At 39.2% G+C, this 24413-nt stretch overlaps 1 protein-coding gene across 3 annotated transcripts in view; it reads right to left on the bottom strand.

The window, feature by feature from the left end:
• Positions 1-22373, bottom strand: part of npas3 (neuronal PAS domain protein 3) — a 268530-nt gene extending 246157 nt beyond the window's left edge. For 2 of the 3 annotated variants that reach the window (XM_023352224.1, XM_023352225.1), the window contains exon 1: positions 18034-18719. In XM_023352224.1, the coding sequence (XP_023207992.1) occupies positions 18034-18083 (50 nt within the window). In that variant the 5' untranslated portion in view covers positions 18084-18719. Of the gene's footprint in view, positions 1-18033; positions 18720-21382 lie in introns of those variants that run through there. The other variant, XM_023352222.1, reaches the window with a different exon arrangement.
• Positions 22374-24413: the final 2040 nt, after the last annotated feature.

Here is a 24413-nt window from a genome sequence, read left to right as displayed (position 1 = left end):
AAATTCAGCAGTTCTGTTTTTAATGAGTATCCGCTAAGCTGTGAGATAGAAATGCAAATTTACTTCAACAGGCCAAGCAGACACACTGAAAAATTAATGGAATCTCCCTTTAATTTGGCCGAGCAGAGAGACAAAATGCTGCCAGTAAACAGTTCTTCAATGTTTGAGAAAGATTTACATCGTTAGATCTTTTTATTTTGCTCAAATTGTGTTAGTGTTGTTTCTTTTTTCCTCTGCTCTTAATCAAGACACATCACAGTTTGTTTTATTTTTTTATCAGTAGGATTATTTAAAACCTAATATAAGTTATCACTAATAAGACAGTAAAATAAATAGATTCTAGATTTTGGCATACATTTATTTTTGGCCTTATAGACCATATTGTTTTACAGACATTGACATATGCTGGACTTTTAAATTGTGTTACAATAAAGTTCAATGTGTCCCATCACAACAACCTCTAACACACACACACACACGCGCGCCCACACACACCCACACACACCCGCACTCACTTGCCCACAGTGTGCAAATTAAGTCTAAATTCAGATGGCAAATTTTTCTCAAATATCAATATTTAATACAATTATCTAAATGTTTCAAGTCAAACAAATTTTGAATGACTGAAACCGTTTCAAAACATAAAATCTGGATTATGATGATGAGCAGCAATTTCTACCTTGATTTAGTGGAAACTGGAATTCAGTTCTGCCAAGAGAACCAGAAGTCATATAGTCAAGTCAATAATTCTCTAATTTACATAACAAGGTTTTAGTAATTTAGCTCTGTGATTTTTTTTTAAACAGGCCAAGTCTTTCTACACACATCACCCTGAACTAAAGTTTAGAGTGATGAAGGCAGGAGTTCCTTCTGCTATTGGAGGGTTGCAGGTTTGATTCCCGCCCCGTCCTGCCTGCTGGTGGTGGTCAGAGGACCGCCAGTGCATGGCAGCCTCACTTTTGTCAGACGGCTCCAGAGCAGCTGTAGCTACTATCCAGTAGCTTGCCACCTTCGGTGTGTGAATGGAAATGACTGATCTCATGTCGTTGAGTGTTGAGAAAAGCATCACAACATAAGGGTTTCATTCTGCCACCCCTCTGGACTCTGCAGAGCTGAATGACTGAATGCTGATGGGGGGATTTGGCCGTTTGATTCAGGTGTTTTCAAAATGAGATGCATTTGAAAGTTGCAGGATAGTAGCTCTTCAGAACAGAACTTGTACATCCTTATTCTTCAGATGAAAAAAATGAAACAGTTTTAGTTCCAGGTTTCTTTGAAGCTCAAAAAGCCTGGAGATGCGATGAGATTCAGAAAGCTTGAGCTTAAAGCCACTAAGTATTTATAATTTGGAGAAACTGTAATTCCACACTTTTAGAATCCTGCTTTTTTATGTAACTTCCCACAAATATATTCATTTGGAACAAACATTACAGAGACTTCACAGCAAAAAAAAGGAAAAAAAATCAAAATTGAAATTATTGTGGGGTGAAAATTAATTTTTTATACTGTGAAAATGCCTGATTGGTACTATTGAACCCTGGGACACAATTTACAACTTTTTGCACAAATAGTCAAATAGGATAGATAGAAGTCCTACATAAATCCTGTGCTGTGGGACTCCAGGGGAAGAGGATGAGGGCTTAGGGTGGTTAATGCTTGTGAGTTCAAGAAATAATTAAGAAACATTTAAGGTGGTTAAAGGGAGGAATCCAATGTTTTGACTTTATTTGTCAAAAAAACCTTGCCAATTCTTGTAATTATTTGAATTTCTCCACATACCTGAAACTCAGAGCTGCCATGTTGTATTTAAGCAGAAACTAAGTTCATATGAGAAAACTTTAAAAGACTCTATAACCACAGTTTGATGTCAAAGTTCTTAAAGGTTATATTTGTATTTCCAGTCCTGATGAACTTGAAGCTGACTTTGTCACTGATCAAATGACTTTTGGAAGAAAGAAACAAGCTATCAATTACAGTTTTATCTGAAATTTCACCTTCCTGCTTTGATTACAGTTTGGACCTTCAACTTTAAGATTGTTTTCCTACTGGCAAATTATCCCAACTACAAGTTAGCCTGAAGACTTTGACATTTCTTCGGGCTAAACATAGTTAGTGAGCTTAAACTAACTATGTTTATGGAACAAATTTATGAAATAAGTTTTTAGAAAAGGTCCAGGGGCTTCATGCATAAAAAGAGTGAGCAGTTTTCACATTAAAACTTGGCGTACGAAAAAAATTACAAAAGTGCGGCGCACAAAAAACAATCGGATGCATAAAGCCGTGCGCACGCACATGGCTGCGCACCTTTCCTTTATAAATTCTAATTTGCGGGAAATAGAGCGCAGCTGTTGGTCCGCCCTGTGGCCACCCATAAATACAGGTAGTATAAATACCCGGAGGTCTGCCACCACGTGAAGAAATAACCATGGCAACGTCCTTGTTCAGTATAAGTATTTATTATAATTATAATAATAATAATAGTTATTATTATTATATATTTTATTTAAAAGGTGCTTTGAGGACACATAATGTCACCTCACAAAAATAAAAATACATTTTGAAGAAAAAAAAAATCCAAATTAAAAAAATAAAGAGATCCTGGAAATGCCTGTTTGAACAGTAGCGCCTTCAGCCGGGATTTAAAGACAGACAGCGTGTCAGAGTCATTTGAGTGAGGAGTGCGGACGTTTATTCTAAATACTAGAATGCTTTATGTCCATAAGGCGCGATCACAAAGACTGAAGGATGACTGCAGCTGGACCGGTACCGGTACCGAACGGCTCTTTTTTGTTTGCTCAGAGCTCCAGGATGATCAGTCTGGATTAATCTAAACGATAATAAACCACCATCAACATTTCTCAACAGATCAATATGCTCTCTGATCAATCGCTCCCTCTGAATCCTCCCAATGACGATGTTCTCCATCAGAGCCAAAGCACTCCTCAATTACACAGCGTTGCGCAGCTACTTATAGACGTGTGATTGCATACACACCTTGATCACCTTAAAAATAATCAAACCTGATGATTATTTTTAATCAGCAGGTTTGAGATAATCTGCTGATCCAACCCTGTTTTCTTCTTTTAGTGACAATGAAATGACCCCATAGATGCATTTCGTGCGCTTCGGCGCACGGACCAATGCGTTACATCTTTATGAGACAAAAACTGAGAAAAAGTACTATTTACATTCTAGCGAGGTTTTTACATACTTTTATTTTTATTTTCTTTATTTTGTGTGCATGCTAGCTTATTGGCTGAGGATAAATGCGGTTCAATTCAATCGTTTACGTTTAAACAATAAAATATTAAAATCATGAGAAACATCGGGTTTGATGCTTCTTGGTCTAGATAACACCGAATGTAGTCAGATTGCAGTGCATCTAGGTGAGTTTTGGTGCTTTGTAGTTTGATATTGTCCACAGAAAATGTGCGTGGCTGCTGCACATTTTCATGCCAGCGACAAAGTGTGCGTATATTTACGCAAACTGTGACGCAAAGTTAATTTTTATACATGTCGACTTGTGCGTAAAATATGGCGCAGCACATTTCTTGTGCGCACACACACTTTATGCACGAGGCCCCAGATCTTGTGATTTAGTCATTATAAAGACCTAAGAGAATGACATATTGGTAGGATGACAGAATTTTCTCTTGGTTTTGAACAGAAAAACAGCGGCATGTGTATGTTATGCTGCCTCTGTCCAAGCAGGAAAACACACCTACATGGCTATGAGCATACTTCCATTTACCTGTAAATACCTTGACAGGCACACTGGACAATGTGCTGGACACACTGTCCAGTATGTCCAGCAAACACTGGACAGAAGTGTGTCTGTGTGTGTATAACCATATGGGAACAGGGCAGAAGTCAAGTGAGTGAATAAGCACAGACATTTATAACCAGAGGATACATGCATGAAATTACACACAGCTGATCCATCACTGGCAGCAAGAACGAGTCTGTCAAGCCAAGCATTGTCCTAATCATCTAGACTAGAATTCATTACAACAGTGGATGTCAGTGTGTAGGACGTGAAGCATTGACTTATTAACGTTTTCTTATCAGTGCAACATTTGCACATGCACTGTTTTTGTGTATTTCTGAGGGCTATTTTTACCCAAGTGGTTCTAGTACGAACATAGTTCAATTGCTTTCTGAGCACACCAGTTACAACAGCTACATCACAAAACAGTGTGCAGGAGCAAGGAGATCAACAACCAGTTAAATGTGTTTTCATAATACAGTCCTAATTAGTAAAAAGGAGGGATGCACCGAAGATTTGGGTCAATATTGATTTCAGACATTAATTTTGTTGTTATGGCTGATAACTGATATTTAATGATATTATATACTGTATATTTCACTACCCTTTCAACACCTTGAAAGAAATGACCACACCGCTGTTTCTCTGCTTCAGTTGAGATTCCCACAGTTCAGCACTGCATCACCATCACTGTCACATGACCAAGCAGAAACCACATGACCAATCTCCAACCTTCCCCATCCAAAAACACACAGCAACAAGATGGATGTTTGATTTATTGGACCGATACAATATGTTAAAAAATAACTAACATCGGCCGACACCGGTGTTAGTGCTGACATATCTTGCAGCCTTAGTAAAAAGTCAGAATGAAACTAGACTTACAGAAACTGTGTGTGTCTCATCATTTTTTTGTTTGTTTGCTCTGATGCCCAAAATGTAACTGAAAGCAGTGAATAAACCTTCATTGACTGTATAGTTTGACACTGTGTACAGCTCCCTTGTGCAGCATGTCTGTGAATCCCATCACAGGCCAGAAGTGTCGGTTCAAAGGCACTGAGAGCTCTCTGGATGCAGAGCAGAACCAGAACCAAACATGCAGAATTTGCATCCAGTTTCTATGCCCCACAAATCTGGAACAAACTTCCAGAAAACTGCAACTGCACGTTTAATTAAAAACTCATAAAAATATTTACCTAGTCAATAATAAAGATAAAAAAGGACTATACATTTGCAGATAATTTTTCAGCTATAGATTCAATCTGACATATGTATATATTTATATTTGGTGGAATTATGTTTTTCTAATGAATTCCTCAATGCATTGTTCTAACTGAGCTGTACGTTCCCATGCCTACCTCCCTCCCCCACCGGCTCCTGGAATCCAGAATAATCAATAGTGATTTCACCCTTGGGTCTCCTTGCTGGCTACAGGGGCAAAAAGTGACCGTGCCAGGGCAAAAGAGGAGATGAGAAGAGGTAATGAGACCAGAGAGGGAGACATGAGCAGGAAGACAGGAAGATAGAAAAGAGGCAGCTTTCACTTTGTTCCCAGATTTTTAAAACTGCACAAAAAACAAAAAACAACAACATACAAGACTGTGATTAGATGGCATGCAAACAGTATAAATACCATAACACATTGCCATGGCTGAACACCTTTTGTGACAACCAAACACAAAACACCCCCCAGCCCCCCGCGCACACACACACACACAGCAGCTGCAGCAGCCCTTGCTATTTTATAGCCATAGTAGTTTAAATTTGTCTTCATTTGTTTGGAGGTTTTTATATTTATTTTGACTCATTTTCTAAGAAAATTGGCCAAGTTTTCTGTGAGAAAACTGCTGCACAGAGTTACAGAGTCTGGCACTAATCATTAATCACAGATCAGTCTATCTGGACCTGGACAGTCGGTACATAACATTAACTGATGATAATGTCATTTTCATTTTGAATGGTGTTTCACAATGATCCTTGGTGGTTTGGCGACTTCCATATGAACACTCAAAAGTATCTTGTGTCAACATAGAGAGGAAAAGGAATGTCAGAGACACCAACATAATCTCAAAATGTCCAAAGAAGAGTTGTTGTCGACTTGATCTTGAAAAATTGGGTTAGACATAATAAGTCTTCTAGTTTTTGATGGAATGTGGTGGTGGTGGTGTAGAGGTAGCGGGGTACCCCATCCTCAATACACCATCCAGGGTTTAGTTCCCAACCTTGGAACCTTTCTCTCTCTATGCCCATTTCCTGTCTGTCTGTCTGTTGTCAATAAAGGCCACAAAACACCTTTAAGTTTTTTTATTCTATTACCACTTTCATTTTACAGCCTGCTTTAGAAGTGAATTACAGTGTGAGCAGAAACGTGGGTTTACCAAATGAGCAGTTCATGTTGACCGAGGTGGAGGTCACCTTTTGTACTTCCGTCAATACAAGCAATTATTTTAAAGACATCTGCAGTTGCTGCATTCATCATCTGACATGTCCTTCCAACCAAGTGACAGTACTTTGAGAGACTGGACAAGTTCAACACAGAGAGCTTTAAAAGAGTCATGTAAATGGGAATAACTGAGAAGGAAAGAAAAGAGAAAGAAACATTATGCAGTAGCAGACTTTTTTTTATAAAAGAGTCAAAATAAAAGAACACAATGGCAAGAACTGACGAAAAGAGAAGAAATAATACAAAAGTCAGAAGAGCAATAAAGGAAAGGTGCAGCATGGTGTGTGTGTGTGTGTTTGTAGGGATGTGTGTGTTTAACCAATCCAAGGTGTAGAATAATTGAAGTGTGTGTTTTCAAGGACAGGTAGATATTGGTACTGAGGTAAGAAGCTGCCTAGTCAGCAGGTCTGAGCTGATTACATCCTCTGTTTCCGACAGTACTGGAGAGGAGGAAGACACAGCAGAGCAGAGGAGAGACGGGAGTAAGGAAAAGAAGGCAAGTAGGAGCAGTGAGGACGGAGACTTAAAACCATATAAGTATGGAAAACTTCCTCCAGACACACTCACACAGTTAATAAACTTTTAAATGATTATCATATATTTCAACAAATCTACAGGTTCTAGATTCAAAAGAAAACCTGTATATTAACTAGAAACGTTTTCATCTAAACGTGGTTTGGCGAATCATAAGCAAAGTTTTGTCTATCTGACTCTGTTGCTTATTTTCCAGATGCAAAAAATTCACTACAGGATGCTATTAGCACTGCCAAACAATCTTTTATTAACCATCTATTATTTGATCTTAATTTTGCTACTTAAAGTAATAAAAATAAACAAATGAAAATTGCAATAAGTACACCATAATTTCAAATGCCTTATATAAAATCATAGCTCTAGAGTGGCAAAAGATATTCAAGCAGAGGCTTAGAACAAAAAAGAACAATGTACATATGATGAAACTGCTCATGCATTGTAGATAAAAACAATATGTTACTTCAAGAAAGCATCACCAACAAAATGTTTTCAGCATCTTGTAATATTCTTGTTTGCATGCTGTGCAACATTATTTACAATTTCAGTCAGTTCAGCATTCAGGACAGAGGTTCTGCAAGAAATCGACACCATATTTTGTTCCGTAACAACGGGTTGTTGCTCAGGTTCAATTGTTGACCAGACACATTTCCTATGCAATTCCAGCCCAAAGACAAATATAAATTCTGTCTGAAAATGAAAAACTATTTTCACTTAGACATCAGCTACCAACAAATCATTTTTCCTTCCTGTCTGATAACTATGTTTACATGCAAGTATGCACAAAATCAATCTGTCAAATTCAAAATTGAAGCAGGACCAAAACACCACATCTGAAACAAAACCTTCCAGCTGTTTGATTTTACTTTGCTTGATGTTATTTACAACAAATCTTAGTTTTTTTCATGCTAAGAAAGAAGAAACTTTTTAAAATCCACAAGCTCCTAGCAACCCAAAGCCTGAGCAGCTGCTCCTCCATCTCTCTCTCGACAGAACGGGGAAATTGGACATTTTTCAGATGCTTTGTCTCAAGGGAGGAGGAAGGACAAACATTTGGAAAAAAAGGTCAAGTTTGTGTGTTTATGCTATTTCTGAATTGTTGCCAACACTCACTGCCACAGTGTCTCTTTTTGAGTCACAGGTTTCATTTTGGTCTTTGGCTCATCTTAATCTTAACCCTTCTATATATAAAAAAAATGTTTTTACAAGTCAAGTATTTGACTGAACTCATGCAGAATTATTCATTCAGGCATAAAATAGTTGTCATTGTACTAAGAAATGGATTTCATAATCAGCTTCTAATTTTATTTTAATTTGCAAAAGTGGCAAGCTTACTGTTTTCAGTTATGAATAGAAATGTAATTTCTGCTGTTTCAGCAGTAAAACTGTTGCTATGACTGCGGAGCAGCTTACTGCTTAATGTCCACTGGCATGTTGATCCTGTATCCTTGTAGATGAGCTTCATGGTTTTCTGATAAGACATAATGCCTCATTGCTCTCAGCCAAATATACAGCTACACCTACAGATTCAAGTCAGAAGAAACATGTTGGTAAAATGAACAGAGTATATAAACTACTTTAAACTCAATTCTCCCAGTTGTTATCAATAACTAGGCCTAACTTTAATGGCCAAGTACAATTTTTCGCTAAGTTTATGGTGTACATTTTTAGATGAATTCATCCATACAACAATTAAGATTATTTTAAGTATCTGTCTGTCTGTTTATACATGGAGATGGTCTAATATTTCTAATGGTCATTATCCAGTTTTTCAAAGCACAGGTGTAAAGACAATATCATCTCAGGTATGAAGAGAGAAAACATTTGTCTTTTTTGTGGATGAAATTCTCATCTCTGGCAGCAGATATTAAAGGTCCGTTTCTGTTTTCCACATGTGACTAGAACAGGATAAGAACCTTCAAAGGTGAAGGCAAAATTATTAACCAGAATAAGAAGTGATGTAATAGCCAGGTAATATATTTTGAAGGCATATCATGTCACAGCCTTTTTAAGAGAAAGTAGTCCACTTTGTTATAATTCATGACACAGTGGACTATATCCACCTACAAATAACTGAAATCTGTGAAAAGTTGAAACCCCTGCTAAAAACGCTTATAACTGCCTATTTTAATGTATGAAAATCCTCTTGGCACTACAGCAGATGCTAACATGTCCTCTCTTACGGTGCAGCCAATCAGTAGTAAAAATGAACGCCTCTCCTGGTTTGTCTGCTTTGCAAACCCCAGCCACTAGCGTGTCAAGTAGCATTTTGGCTTTGGGTACACTTTGGGTATTTCAGCTTCCCAAAGCTGCATTTAGTTTAGAATATTTTAGTTATGCTCTACAAAAAAAGTCTACAACCAGGCACATTTTCCATGAATAATTTGGAGTTATACTAAACAACAAATAAGAGAAGTCCTTCAATTCAGATCAATCCAACTCATTCTAATCCAGTCATACAGATTAATTCAAATAATATTCCATACAGTCCAAGTCAAATCAAGTTACACAGAACAAAATTGTAAAAGCAACTTACTAGTATTCACATTTAAGGCACTGGATCATAACCAGGTTCTAAGTAGAACCTCAAAACTCTATCGTATTGCTGCCATGGGTTTAGGCAACTGGAGGACAAATTGATCACTCTTCCTCACTCTGCTACTTTCTTCTTCTTCTTCTACTCCAATTTGCATTATTTGCTGTTACTTCAACTTTATGTTTTCTCTCAGTTTTTCTCTCTCCATGTTAGCTGCACCTGGTCTGGCGTTCTGTTCAGGTGCGGTACCTTCCTGGACGAGGATGTCGGCTGAGATAAACCTCCCATCAACTAAACACTCTCTATTCTGCTAATAACTTATTAACTTCCATTAATATATTAAGTACTCCGACATCTCTCACACTGAGCCAGGTTCACTGGACTTTGGAAGAGAACTCCAAACATGGGACACTGAAAGATAGAAGGACGTTTTGTGCTTTGATAAGAACTGAACTCTTCTGGATTGGTACTGATTGCTAACATTTCTGCTATAACAAGGAGATCACACTGGATATACCTTCTGGATCATATAATGACGGAGATTTAATGTTCTGTGGGGCCTTTGTTTGTAATGGAATGGAACTTGAAGTTGTGCATGGATGTCTATACAAAATTGTTGCAGTGACTCACTTGACAGAGAGTCCTGGTCTGTGTAGTGATCACCAGGTCTTTTAACAGTACTATGTTCCAGTTCATAACACTCCTCTTAAAACAGAACTACATTGAGAAACAACACACCCATAAGATACACACATTCAGTCCAGCATCAGGTTATCAGGCAGGTGTTCCCCACCACCTGCTTCCTCTGGGGCAGTGAAGCAAGCTCTCCTGCTGGGCTCTAAGAGGTTCTTATCCAGCCTGAGGATGAGTTGGAGTCATCCTGAGAGATGCACCAGTGAGAGTCAATCAGGTCGATGAGTGATTCGACCTTCACTCATCCACTTCTCTCTGTTCTCCTTCACTGCCTCTGCTCCCCTTAGTCACAGTTAGTGTCTGATCTCTAGCACTTCTTTACATTTTTCTTTGTGATTCTGGCTCTGCCCTGTCATTTTTTTCCCCACATTTTGGGCTATGTCTTCTTTTCTTACACTTATGTCTTCTTCAATTCTACATCCTAGTTTTATCATGCAAATGACTGTCTGTAAGGACTGAGTGCGAGAATATGAAGTAATATTTAACCTATGCTTTGAGGAAACAACTATCCAAACTACTTGGGTTTAAATGAAATATGTCTCAATAAAAATACTGCCATACAGAATCATCAGTCCTGACTGCCTCAAAATAAAGACTACCACTGCTTCAAGAAAAACAAAATTCATTTTAATACCTTAACCTTCAATGTAAAAATAGGTTTAAATAGTTTTCACTGAAAGTTTGATGAAGTATAGTAGATAACAGGAGTGTTGGTAGGTCAATAAGTTACATGCAATTTGCTGGGAGCGAAGCCAGTTTTCTAATCTGACCCAATGAAGACACACAGACTGTGGGATGCTTGGTGCTGGGCAGCGGAGCCGTTAGCCGTTAGCTTACAGCCGACCACTATGAAAAAAATTCCACTACTGCTTTCTCCTGCTTATTTTTTTTTTCTAAATGACAAAATTGATTATTGCAGTTTTAAGTACGTGTCTACACCTAGGTAAGAGACTGCTATTTGTTCTCAAATCCAGACATACATAAAGCAGCACACTGCCAGCTATTATTTGTCCTTCTAGGTGATAAAACAGCTGATCTGTAGTTTGCTACAGATCTATGTTTTGAATCTATTGTTTTGATGTTTTGATGCTGTGGCACATATATGAGGGAGTAATGGAAGTCAGTCTCTAAAGCTGTTAGCTACCACTGAGAATTTGGAAACAGGCTAGCAGAGTGACACTACTGATCAAGAGGCCACACTGACTGCTGTATGTCTCTGTTCTTGAGCATCAACTAAGGGGGTAACAGTACCTGTATTTGTACCAAGAAATACAAGTACAGCCCTTCTTTGTTCAACCAACACATATCGAACAGATACCTATAGTCTACAAATGCAGAACATTTCTGAGAGTGGAACTCTCCACAGCACAATTTTCGGTAGTATAAAAAAAGCTAAGAGGACCCCCAAGTTTCATCAAACTCTGCTATGTAGGACCATTTGGGTTTGTCTTTTAGCTACAGTGACAAAGACAATCACAGTGGCACAAAGAAAAAATGAGCTAAAGTCCAAATCCAGCTGCCTGTAGTATTCAACCAGCCCAAAACAAAATGGGAGCTTTTACAGCAGCAGAAATTGAGCTTAACACACATAGTGTCCGTCTGACATAAAATCATTTGTTGAAGTCTACTGTCATTCATTTTTTCACGTGTCCAGTTTTTGGCATGTTAGGCGAACTTCATAGAGAAGCTGGCTGCCTACATGTGCCAGGGTAGATTTGCTCTACAAAAACAATATTGCAGGACGTAATCCTAATTGAATGATTGCTTTTATTAAATCAAGACTGCAGGCCTAAGTACATAGACCACATTGCTGTAATAATAACCCGTGTTTGTTTGACCTTCAAACATTCAGATGGTGTGTGTCGGTGTGTGTGTTTGGGTTTTGAGGGTATGTGTAAGTGAGCTTCTCACTACTGTGGAAACAATGGGAGGCCTGGAAGACTCAATGCCTAAGAACAGCAAAGAACTTGGTTCTGGAAGACCCCAGCAGATGGACACAAGGCACCAGCCCAGGGTAGCCATCAGTCCCACACAGAGGTAGGAGCAGCAGCCCCCATAAGGTTGTAACTTTGGCATAAACTCATTCTTTGATGTTCTTTGGTGACTCACCAACTTATGCTATTTTTTTCTCTCCTTGCTCTGAATTCAGATTTGCTGCCACTATGATTTTGAACAATCACAGTCCCAGCACATAAGATGTGTGCATACTGAAAATAGCAAAAAGGCAATGTGTGTAAAGAGGAACACATTTCTTTCTTGCTGCATCAGAAGACCTCTCCAATCAGGGCTAAAGGCAGTATGTCTGTTATCACTGGATGAACCTGAGCTGAAAATGTATTATTAGATCATTTATGCACCTCATAAAAATTATACAAGTTTCCCCTCGTCAGTTCAGAGAACTTCCTGTTTCCTCAATTCAGTATAAATGAAAGAGTTTGAGCAGCCTGAAACAGAGGTGGGTTGAATAATTTCCGCTCTAATCATTTGAACTATAACCTCTCAATCATTTTTTTTGCTCTTTAAAAGCATTTATATTTAATAAATAGCTGGTAAACCACTGCTTTGAAACGACCTGATGCCTTTGACTTCAGTTGTAAAAAGCAATGCATTGTGCCTATTTATATGAAATTTGAGCTGTAAGACATAATTTTCAGTCTTCACCCGGGATTTAATCCTAATCCATAAAAAGAGAAAAAAGGTTAAAAAAAGTCTTAACTTTCCAGGTTTAGTTTTGACAGGATATTTTTACTCTTGTCTAGGTAATGTGTGTGATGGTTGTCTTGTGTAAGTCCATGTTAGTTGTGTTAGTTCATGAACTCTCTACCTCCCCTGAATATCACCATATTTTTATTGTTTGTTTCCAAGTTAGCAGATTTTTGAACCAAGGACAGAAAAATAACTATTAAATAATAAGCAGACCAAACAGACCAACTGTAAGGCAGCTGTAGCACACTAGTTTCCTGAATTTGTTAGTGTGTCTCTGTTAGCTACTTTGTGAAATTTCCAGGATTCATTATAATATCAACAGTTTTGTTTGAGAGTGTTTTTGCTTTGCTTAAATTCATGACTAGTAACAAAAAAAAGGTAGGCTTTTGAACATTTCAGAAAAAAATAAATATATTTTTTCACAAATTTACATTTTTGGGATTGATTTAATCTTTTTGATCCTCAGAGAAAATGTTTTACAATTAGCAAATCTGCACAAGACATTGAACTGTGATATCAGTGTGATATTACAATATGTGTTAGTTTATAAAGTCTATTTACAATATATGAAGTGCCAATTGTTTTCAGGTTCTTGGTGTTAATAACTCCTTTGGTCTGTTAGATAATCTAACTGACCACATGTAGGCTCTTACTATAAAACATGTTATGCATATTTTAATTACAGATGCTAAGATGCTAATCCTCAGATATTTTATAATGGTAAAGAAAGAAAATATTTAGAAAAATTACGTTAAATTATAGGTGGCATACCAAATTTCAGAACTAAAATCACGACTACATACAGTATTTTCCTGAAATTATACAGGTGAATTTTAAGCTGATTAAAGTGCATAAAAAACACCAATCAAAGACTTACATAACTAAAAGTATTTTGACTCACTTGCTTCTTATTTTTATGCATACATATTTAACAAAATTTGCTGAAACATTAACTTGCAACACTTTATGCTCTAAAACAGTTTTTAAATGTTTTTCAAGGATTCAAAAGTAATTTTTTGACTGATTATACCTTTGATTCGCAGTCAGAAGAAATCAGTCAGTATTTGTTCATTTGAGATGGCACAAAGACTGCCAGTCTGAGAGGAGAACTGACCCAACCTCAGCTGCAGTCAAAAACGTGTTGGAATTTTTTTAGGTGGATCTGAACACAGTACCTAATAAATGACTCAACACAAAAGACTCTTGCTAATCTACTAATATTGCAATAAAAAATAAACAAAACACCACAGACATACTCAGATATTTCAAACTAAATTACAAAAAATAATAAAGGCCCTTATTGAAATAAGTCAAACAATTCACAATATTAGACATAAATGTCATGGGACTTAATAAAACCCTTATTCTAAATGTTTAACAGGTTTAACAGGAACCTCTATTTGAGGTTTAGAGTTTGTATGAGATGATTTAGTTGAATCAAATGCTCAACACGAGTGCAGTATGGTCAACTGTACTCAAACTCAAATCATATTGCTTGTGCATAGGCCTGTCACGATAGCAAATTTTGCTGAGCGATTAATTGTCTCAAAAAATTATTGCGATTAAGCAATAATATTGTTTGAAGACCTTTTTACACTGATTTAATGGAAATGACGTAATAATGCATGTGATTTCCTGCCAAAGATAGATACACTTTATTTTCAAAAGAATATTTAACACTGGAACTGATAAACAAAATAAACAAAACAACCAAAAACAAAAATAAAATGGATTCTCAGTCTCCTTTAACAATAAATGTACTTGAATAAAAACTAAACAACATAAAGCCAAAGTGGAAATAAATACTGCATTCAACCAAAAGAGTGCAGATTATGAAGTCTGTATATTATGTTGCCCTTCAGTAATAATTAGATTTAAATAGAGAAGACGGGCACATCGACTACCTTATGCAATAATTCACACTATATGATTTTTTGCTCCTATTTTTCCCCTTATGACAATCTTAGATCGTTGGTCTTTCTAAGATTGTGTGGTTTGTTATGGTAGATCGTCGTTGCCGCTCCGATCTAAATCAGGGGTTTTTCCCCGACTGGGATCTTAACGCAGCCTGTTGAATGTGACAGGTAGCCAATCAGAAAGCACGGATTCTCCTCAGTGTTTTCTGATGGGAAATTACGTCGGGGAATCCCAAACAGCTGACACGGAGCAACCCGAAGTCCAGCCGACATGGAAACAACATTAATGTTTATTCAACATGCAAAGAATATAGAAATGACAAGAGGAGGAGTTGGAGCGAAATTGCTACCGCAGTTGATAAACCCCGGTAACTTTTCAGCTGTTCTTCGTTAACGTGAAGTAAACAGGTTCTAATGATTTTCATTCAGTCAGGACTTTACACTGACACTAGCCACATGCATTGCAGGTAGATTGTAGTAATGCATTGATTAATGCCTGGTTTTAAAATTAGTTCACTGGACTTGTAGCCATTATTTTGTGCCCATTGTTGGACACCACAGGGCAGGAACGAACCCGATGGAACTGTTATACCTAGGATTTCTGTCGGCTAATTTGTGGTCTGTCAGGTTTTGAAAATGGGCCGACTATCGGCCGCCAGCTCTAAGATGGTGTCGTGTGCGCTGGGCTTTACACTAAGGAAATGAGGAAGGGAGGAGTCAGTGGAGAGCACCGGAGTTGAGCCTTTTTTCATTTGGTGTCATCAACAGAAAGAGAAAAAGGCCGGAAGAGACGATAATGCCGATAATTGAAATGAAGTCGATAGTTTTAATTTATCTTACGATTAATCGATTTATCGTTTATCGCGACAGGCCTACTTGTGCATTAAAATGAATGCTTTTTCATGCTGTATCTGACATATTGCTGATTTTATTGCACACAAATGCAGGCAACAGGAGCCAGATGGTTAAATAAAACCTGAGCTTTAATCACAAAAAACAAAAACAAAGTTACAAAAAGTCAAATCAGGAAGGAACAAGGAGGCGATCATCCATGGTGTGTAACAGAAAGAACCAGTGGAGAACAAAAGGACATGGGTTTATACACCTGAAGGAGTGGAGAGGACAAAGAACTGGGAGAAATTAATTACAGGCAAACAGATGCATGTGGGGAAGGAGCAGGTAGAGACAAATGAGGAAATGACAAACAGCCGAAACAGGGACCAAACTGGAAAGCTGCGGAGAGGTGAAGAAACAAACCGAAACAGAGAATGGGAATTTACAGAAAACCTGAGCAATCCACAGAAATAAATGCTGCCTGGACATAAGTAAACAAACAACTAGAGAAGAATAATCTAAATAAAAACAAATAACTAAAGCAGAACACAAAGAAGTAAATGGTTAAAATGCAAACACCAAAAACTCAAACAACCCAGAATCCTCACAGTATTTAACAAAGGCAGCAGAGGAAGCTGAGGGTCAGAGCCTCTGCACAAAGCAAACAGAGGCCTGGTTTTTACCAGGCCACCAACACTTTTGTTCTGACTACAAATATTGATGTTTTGGAGTGGGACAAAACATCTCAACTTGAGTCTGTGGAGGGAGCTAAAGATTAGGGTGACGGCAAGTAGTGATGGCTCAGTCACGAACGTTTCAGCTCGTAGAAGTGAACGATGGGATCCAGCTCTTCACTGAGAGCTGTTCCTCATTATAAGGGCGAGGATACAAACACAGCAGCGCAGTGAGAAAACCATGAGGCAGAGACAGTCAGAAAGTGAAGAAAAAAGAAAGAGACCTTCTTTCCCTTCAGCTGCTCAGCTCTCACTCTTTCAGTGGCTCCGCTGGACGCAGTCCGGAGTCATGGTGGAACTTTTTTTTTATTAGCATGGCACCCTCGTGGCCAATCACGAGTGAGAATATAGGATCATGCCGTTATGTAAAAACAAAGATGGGGTCAGACACTCAGGGGAGTCCATCCCTCTGTTAATAGACAAAAATTGTAAATATAACTGACACCAGTAAGAGAATCAGCATCTGAATGAAGATTAAACATATTTAATAATAATTAATTATTTTTATGGGTCTGTTCGGTAGATTTGTTTGCAGTGCTTTGTTTATGTGTTTTTGATAAAAATACACATTTTGATTAAAATATACAAAAGTAAAAATGTGTGCAACAGAATAAATACATAAAATTAAGGAAGTTTAAGACTTCTCATATAGGGAACATTGAATGCAAAAGGATTTATTATATAAAACATTCCTATTTGCAAATTATAGGTCTTGGAAAAATAAAGCAGGGTCTATGAGGCGGCAGAGGATAATAAGTTAAGGGCCGTTTAGGAGCCGAGATACGAGAGCTGGCTCTCTGAAAAGAGTAGAAATTCCCATCACTAATGATAAAGACACCTTCCATCCTAAAAGAATTGGATTGTATTAAAAAAAAAACATTCCAGCAGGATCAACAATGTGGGGTTGATTTAAAGTGATGAAGACTGTTGACTTGAGAGGGACTTCAACATCTGGACCAACCAGAGCTTGAATTCTGGATGGATGTTGAAGCATCATCCCTTGATAAAGCAGCTTTATGATCAACCAGATTTCCCTGCCGTTTATGAACATCTATTGTCATGTCTTTAGCACTGCTGACATCCTGCTGTTATACATCGCTGCTGTCACACCCCTCACATGTTAGATCAAAAGCCTTTGCTTCTCGTTCCTGAATCAACAGGTGAAAATTTTGCATTTTACACAGCAGTCAACACGCCCTGAATCAAATAAATGTAATAACAAAAATCGCAGGTTTTTATTTAAAAATAAACACTCAGGAGATTAGTTTAAAGGTTGATAACTGTTAATACAAAATGCTATGAAAAACAACAACAATTTTTTTTATATAAATAACAAGGTTTTGACTCAGAAATCCCAGCCGCTGAGAAACCTTTGAGGTCATTTCGAGGTCTGCGTGTTTTCACGTGAAGTTCCAATCGGCATACAGTCACGCGCACGCAGGAAGAATTCCTCCACATAATAATCTAATAAAACTAAGGGACGCATTGTAGCGCATTGATAACTGTATTGGGCACTGACGTGTTCACACACACAAACATACACATTTGTCATCGATTAATACATCGTTTCCCATGATGCTTAAGCAGCAGCAGCACAGAGCACACACAGGTGCACACACACTTGCAGACGAGAAACGCGAGAGGAGAGCAGCAGCAGCAACAGCAGTCATGTGTTTCCGACCTGTAACCAGCCGCATGCCTGCCAGTCTGAGGCGCGCGCCAGCACGCACGCCCCAGCTCTCCTCTGGGAAGGGTTGCCCCCCCACTCCACCCCCACCCCTCAAAGCCGACACGGAGCAGCCTGTAAACCGCCCGAGTCTGTGCAGCTGCAGCATGCAGTGAGGAAAAAACGCACTAATTCAGAGCTGTGTTACCGTTCTTTCCGCGTTGGGTCCTGCTGGATGCTGGGCTTTGTGGGCGCCATCTTCCTGTAACAATTAATTGGATCTCTTACTTTCCCTCCTCCTTCGCTTCCCCTCCTCAGCTGTCTATGTGGACACGGAGCCGCGGCGCGGTGCGGCGCCCTGACAGCAATGCGTCATGGTCGGCGTGTTAAGACAAAAGCCATGTCTGTGTGTGGAAGTGTGAACGTAGGGGATCTGCGCGTGCGTGCTCCCTGTGCGCGTGTTTTTTCCTCGGCTCGGCGCTCAGGATCGTGGAAACAACGGCTCGTGGGGGAAACGATGCGGCCGCACGAGCATGCCAAGCGGCGTGAGGAAGGGGAACGGGGTGGATGCCTCGTAGATGCCTCTGTCCTGGCTCTTTCTGTCCGTCTCTCAGTCGGTCCCTCCACGTACACGCGTTGTTTCTTTGAGACTTCACAGGAATTTCCAGCATGCGCTCCGGAGTAGAAAAAACGAAAAGCAAACAGGCGCGTCAAATCTCCCCAATCTCGCCTCTTCCGCAGCGTCTGTTTCCGTAGAATCCCCGTGGCAGAGCGTCTCTCCAGTCAAAGTCCTTGTGGTTTTTCTGGAGGACTTTCCCCTCCTCTGGCTGCTGATGGGGAAAAGGGACACCCCACATCGCTAGTATTTTCTCCAGCCCAGGCGCAACAACGCCACACTGTAACATCTGGACTCAGCTTGCGTGTCTCTGCGTGTGTGTGCGCGCGGGCGTGTGTCTCTGTGTGTTTAAATCAATTGATAATTTTATTTTCTCACTGCACTCCTTTTGAGCTGGTAGTGTGAGCTCATTATCCTTATTTGAACTATTTTACCCTCCAAAAAAATAAATAAAAACACGGTGAAGGTGTGATGGGGGATGAATTTAGTTATTACTTGAGTCTCCAAACTTTTACACACACCCTTCCCTCCTCTCCACCTGCTTTACTTTGTAATAAAATAAACTCACCACGGCCAAAGTCTACCTCTAAGATTTCAAAACCAAACTTTATCCTGGTGCCTTCCTGATGTACTTGTAGATAAAGATCTTTTAGATGATGATAGACACATGGAAGTCTGAACATGGACGTGTCCTCACTTTCTGTGTTTTAGACCACTGAATTATATTCTCCCCTAAGCTCACATATTTGCAAATCAGAAATAGTTCATTATTTTCCAACACAGACTCCCACCTGCTTCATATTTCTACCCGTTTCCCTCCACATTCATTTGAATTGCACCATTTTGATGTATAATTCATCAGAACCTATTCGGTGTGCTGTGTGATTAACCCCAAGGCTGCAGCCCCTGGAAGCCCAGCCTCCCCCCCTTCCCTGCACCAATGACCTGTCAAGGTCAGAGGCATGCTAGGTATTCTCCACGCAAACACAGAGTTACAGGTGCTGCAATGGTGGAAAAAAGCAGACTATTGAGGGAGAAGAGTGGGCTCCATTTGGCCGCCGATAGGAGCTGACCCTCCCACACCCCGGCCCCTCGCCCGTCGATCAAAACATGCCGTGTAATTCTAAGAAAAGCCATCAACAGATTCTTTCAATGTGCTCCATTCGTCATTTTGCCAGCCGCTGCAAAACTTAGAAACAGAAAAGTTGGTTGATTGTTTCGCTGAGCTGCAAAATACATAAATGTAGATATATTTAAAACTGAACTAGTCCCCAGTTCTTCCACTGTTTGCCTATTTATCTAGATATATTGGAGTAAAATTCAAGCAAAGTGTTCTGATTACAAAACAGTTCAGCCTCAGCTTTGGCACTGCTTAGAGCTTTCTCTGAACCAAGGTCTGATTATTTAAATCCTGGACGAATGTCTACAGGAGTCTATAAAACTTAAAAGTTTGAGGGTTTTTCATCTTTAATCAGTAGACATCTGTACTCCTGCTGTTAGTTTACAAGTGAAACTAGAGCAGCTAGTGAGAGACAATATGTTTGTATACCCCGCTTGGTGAAAGACCCTTGTCTCTACAACTCAACTCTGCTTACTGGTAGCTCTCGAACCAAGGAGACATGGATAACGGAGCATAATGTCTAAACATATTAGCTCCCAGCTGTTTGTTGAAGGAAATACGAATAAAGAAAAACAAAAAGGCCAGCTTGACGACGAGGCGATAAAGACAAGAGAAAACACGTCTGCTTCTGGTGGAAACCTCGTGTAAATCACTAAAACATTTTACACAAAACCCAACAATTAGACGAGCTTCTTTAGACAGTTAAGGCTGTCATCAAGGCTCTTTAAAGCTTTCATGAATGGCCATCAGGAGCCGCATGTCAATAAAGTTAAATCCCACGTGAATATGGGCACAAACACTCTCCAAAATATAACACAGAAGATATACCATGTGTTCTTAGACACTTGAAGTGCAAACATAACAGCTTCTTTGCCTGTTGTTTGTTGATTAGACGGCTGAGACCGTCTCATTGCACTCACAGAGTTCCCTGCTGTGATTTATGGCATATCTGCTTTCCATAGCTCACCCGTAATGACACAGACAGGTTTGGGGGTAATAATGTATGTTGGAGATTTATTTTGTCTTGTTTTGCATCCAGAGAAAAAAAAAACAGAGAGGTTATAATCCTGATTCAAAGTGGAAATAAAAGAGAAGCATTGAATTATTGCAATATTTTCCTTGACAACATTCATCTCTCCGTTTTTAATCAATTGTCTTGTATTTTAGGAAAACATCCATCCTTTCTCACTGACTTATCAACAATCTGCAGCCTTACCCAGTGAATGTGCACTAAATCAACTACGCTGCCTGTTCATCTGTCTGGTTTGGCAGATGCACATTTTAAATTCCCATTTTTCGATAAGCAAATCTCTATACAAAATAATATATTTTAGCAGCTTTTGAATATCCTAAATGCATTTGTTATTTTTTTTCTCAATTAGCTTTTTCTTTTTGCTCCATTAACAGTTTTAGGGGAAAAATAAACCAAACAGGTGAAAATATTCTCTTTGATTTTTAGTTATTAGAAAACGTGTCATAAACAGTTTTTCACCCAAAGTCAAAAAATTCTAAAATTATCTGTAATTTCCTAATGTTCAGGTGGCGATACTAAATTATAGTCATGTTTTCATGAAAACCTTTTTCCACATCCATTGAGTTAGAGATGCCCAAAGGTCAGTCAGTTCAGAAAACACAGATTGTACAGGTGCAGAATTGAGTTGAATAAAATCCAATAAACGTAATTTAAAAATTTTTATTCACTATTTGGACTCTTTTCATTTTGTTCCATTTTAGGTAACCTTGAAACAATATGTTTCTATCCTCACAACTATTATATATTATAATGCTACAGATCAAAAGTCCTGCTAAATCCCCACTAACCTTTGCTGGTATGCGGAAATTCCCTGGACACCCTGTGGGGTCCCGTTAGTGGCTCCTGGTACCGGAACCGGCACCCGACCAACAGGGGGTCCAGTCACCATCCCTCCGGCTCCGCCTCCTCCACCACCAGACCCGACTCCTCCGGTCGCCGAGGCCGTCACCTGGACGCTGAAATCCGGGAAGATCCTGATCATGGTCCTGCCTGTCTCCGGTGCGCTCCTTCCTCACCTCCGGTTGCCACTGATTACTGGAGTCACTGGGAGGACTGGGTATTCGACTGAGCAGTGAAATTCAAACAGAGACCTAAACAGCAATCTTCTTTCTTCTCAGCGAACCTCGGATAGAACTTTGAAGCAGAATTCAGACCCTGGACCCAGTGACTAAACAGTCACAACTCAATCAACTAAGAGATAGTAGAAATTACTGTGTATAAGAACATAAAATAAGTGCTGAAAACATTCTTCTTCTTTTTTTTTTATAATTGATTTATGTTTTTCTTCTTTTGCTTTTTCTTCGCTTCTCCTTTTAGCTCTGTTCATCAAAAAAAGCCATCCTGCCACAGATAATAGTCCTGGCGTCCGGCGCGCTGTTTGCAACCTCTCCTTTCCTCCCGAACTCAACAAATGAGAGAAGTCATTATTTCACTGGAGAAAGCCTAACAGAAGTGTTTGGAACGCCGGGCAGGAGACTCGTGCTTTAAGCGGTCGCCGCCGCCGGAGCCCCCGCCGTAAAAAGCATCCCGTCCCCGGACCTTCCTCCCTGCGGTGCCTGCTGGCGGCTCAGTGCCGGTGTGGGAGCGTGGAGCCCTGGAGGAGCCTGGAGCAGACAGTCGGTCAGTCAGTCAGTCAGCTGCACCAGCTCGCCAATGAGGAGCTACACAGCGATACAGCGTGTGTCGGTATGTCGATGAGCGGTTACGTGTATGTGCGTGTTTGTGTGTCTGTGCTAACACACACACACACGCACGCCGACAGACAGACAAGAGAGGAACGGTGCAGCGGGAGGAATTTGTTACTCTGACTATAAGACGGAGAACTCCTTATTCTTATACACACACGCACACCCCCCCTCTCTGTGTCTCTCTCTCTCTCTTATATATATATATATATATATATATATATATATATATATATATATATATATATATATATATATATATATATATATATATATATTAAAAAACTACAATAATTCATACGGTATGAATGTATTAAAAACGTTGCTACTGTTTAAGGGTTGCCGAAAGAGTTGTCAGATTTTTTTATCAGATTTTCCTCCATGTGTTTAAAAATAAGCAGGTCAGTCTCGGACACCTCTGCTTTATAATATAAATTCTCAAACGCTTTATTATAGCTATAACTATCCTCAACAAATCTCCGTTGAAGCCGTCGAGGTGCAATATTACAGTTAGATATAAAAACAGAAGCGGGAAAAGCAGCATGTCATTGCGTTGAGTTTGTGTCGCCTTTCTTAAGGAGGGAGAAGTGGAGACTTTTGAGCCGCAGTGGGGAACATCTGACGCCTCTGTTAAGGAAATAGGTGGTTTGTGCCGCCTGGCCTCTGTTATGTGAGACAGAAGGTCTTTTCGCTCTAATGTGATCCCAGCAGATGAAGACGCTTATCTATCCTCGCTGCGCTCACTGAGCTGCATGTGTGATCGGACTCACCAATAAAGTCATATTCAGAGGCAGTCTCTCTCCACCTGTCTCCTCCCCTTTCTCTCTCTTTCCGTTTCTCTCTCTGTCTCTTCACTCCAGTCAGTTGAATAGACAGGAAAAGTCTCCTCATTGTCTTTTAGTTGTTGTTGCTGTTTCCCTAACGGGTATATTTAAAAAAAAGTATAACAATTACTTTTCTCACAAGCCAAGAAATAAACAGGAAAAAAAAACAACAGATTTATGTGGTGACTGTATTGTTAAAGTTCATTCTGATAAAGGAGTTAGAAGTGGGCCAATTCCTTTCTGGACTCTTATTAGAAGCATGAAGGAAATTGGGATGGGGTCAACAATGGCCAGTTCCCGGCTGGAAGCAGGTAATGTTTTAACAGTCAGGTCTACGTTATTTCTTAGATTGACATCAAACGAGATAAAAATGTTGCATTAGCTCCATATTTACTTCCTGTCCTAAATAGATACATCACTGATGCATAGCATGCCATAACAGATGTTCTAAATAAATACTCAATTTCTACACTTCATTATTACTATACTGTTTGGACACTGTTCAGAACAATATGCACTGAGGGAGCCATCTTGCTCTGATCAAGTCTTCACAGTTTAGCTTTCTAGTCCACTGACTTTCAATGGACAACATGACAGGACTTCACAGCCTGTCTTGATTTATAGTGGACCTCAAATAGTTTATCAGGTTTTGCTTACTGAAAGCTCTCTCCACACAGTCACAGGCAACACACAAAATCTACATAAAATAATTCACACTTATCCAAAATGTCTGATAGTTGCATGTTGTTTAATGCATTTAGGAGACTGGTTAACAGGAAAAGTGGCAGCATATGTCATGTTCAGGTGGTTTATCTCATTTTTCCTCAGAGGTGAGACCTTTGGTATATTTCTTCCTTCTTCATAACTGGTTGGCACACAGAAGGGCCTATATTCTAATCTGCCCAACTTTTAAAACAGCAGAGAACTCATCAACTATTCCTGCAGTAGTGTGGAACCTGGTTTCCAGATCAAGTTGGTGTGGTTCATAGACGTGATAAAAATTAAAAATTCAAATCATAATTCAATGTAAATGAATAAAATTGGATTCATGGTTTTCAACTTCCAAAGCAAGCTAAGATGCTCACCGTTTCCAAACGTCCAGCCTCCAGTTCAGACAGGAGACTGTTCTATTGTTATTTTATAAATATTGTTTGAATTTCTGTAAGTAGACACATTATAGAATGACCTCCTCAGTCACATCAAATTGAAAATGTATTGAAAGAATTAAAAATTCAAAAAAAGGACTTCAGGGGGCATCAATGTTTTAAGACAATTTTTATGAAAAAATTGGTCAATTTCACACCTGAGCA

The sequence above is a fragment of the Xiphophorus maculatus genome, chromosome 19 (assembly GCF_002775205.1).
Source record: "Xiphophorus maculatus strain JP 163 A chromosome 19, X_maculatus-5.0-male, whole genome shotgun sequence".
Classification (NCBI taxonomy): domain Eukaryota; kingdom Metazoa; phylum Chordata; class Actinopteri; order Cyprinodontiformes; family Poeciliidae; genus Xiphophorus; species Xiphophorus maculatus.
This window is presented reverse-complemented; position numbering and strand designations above follow the sequence as displayed.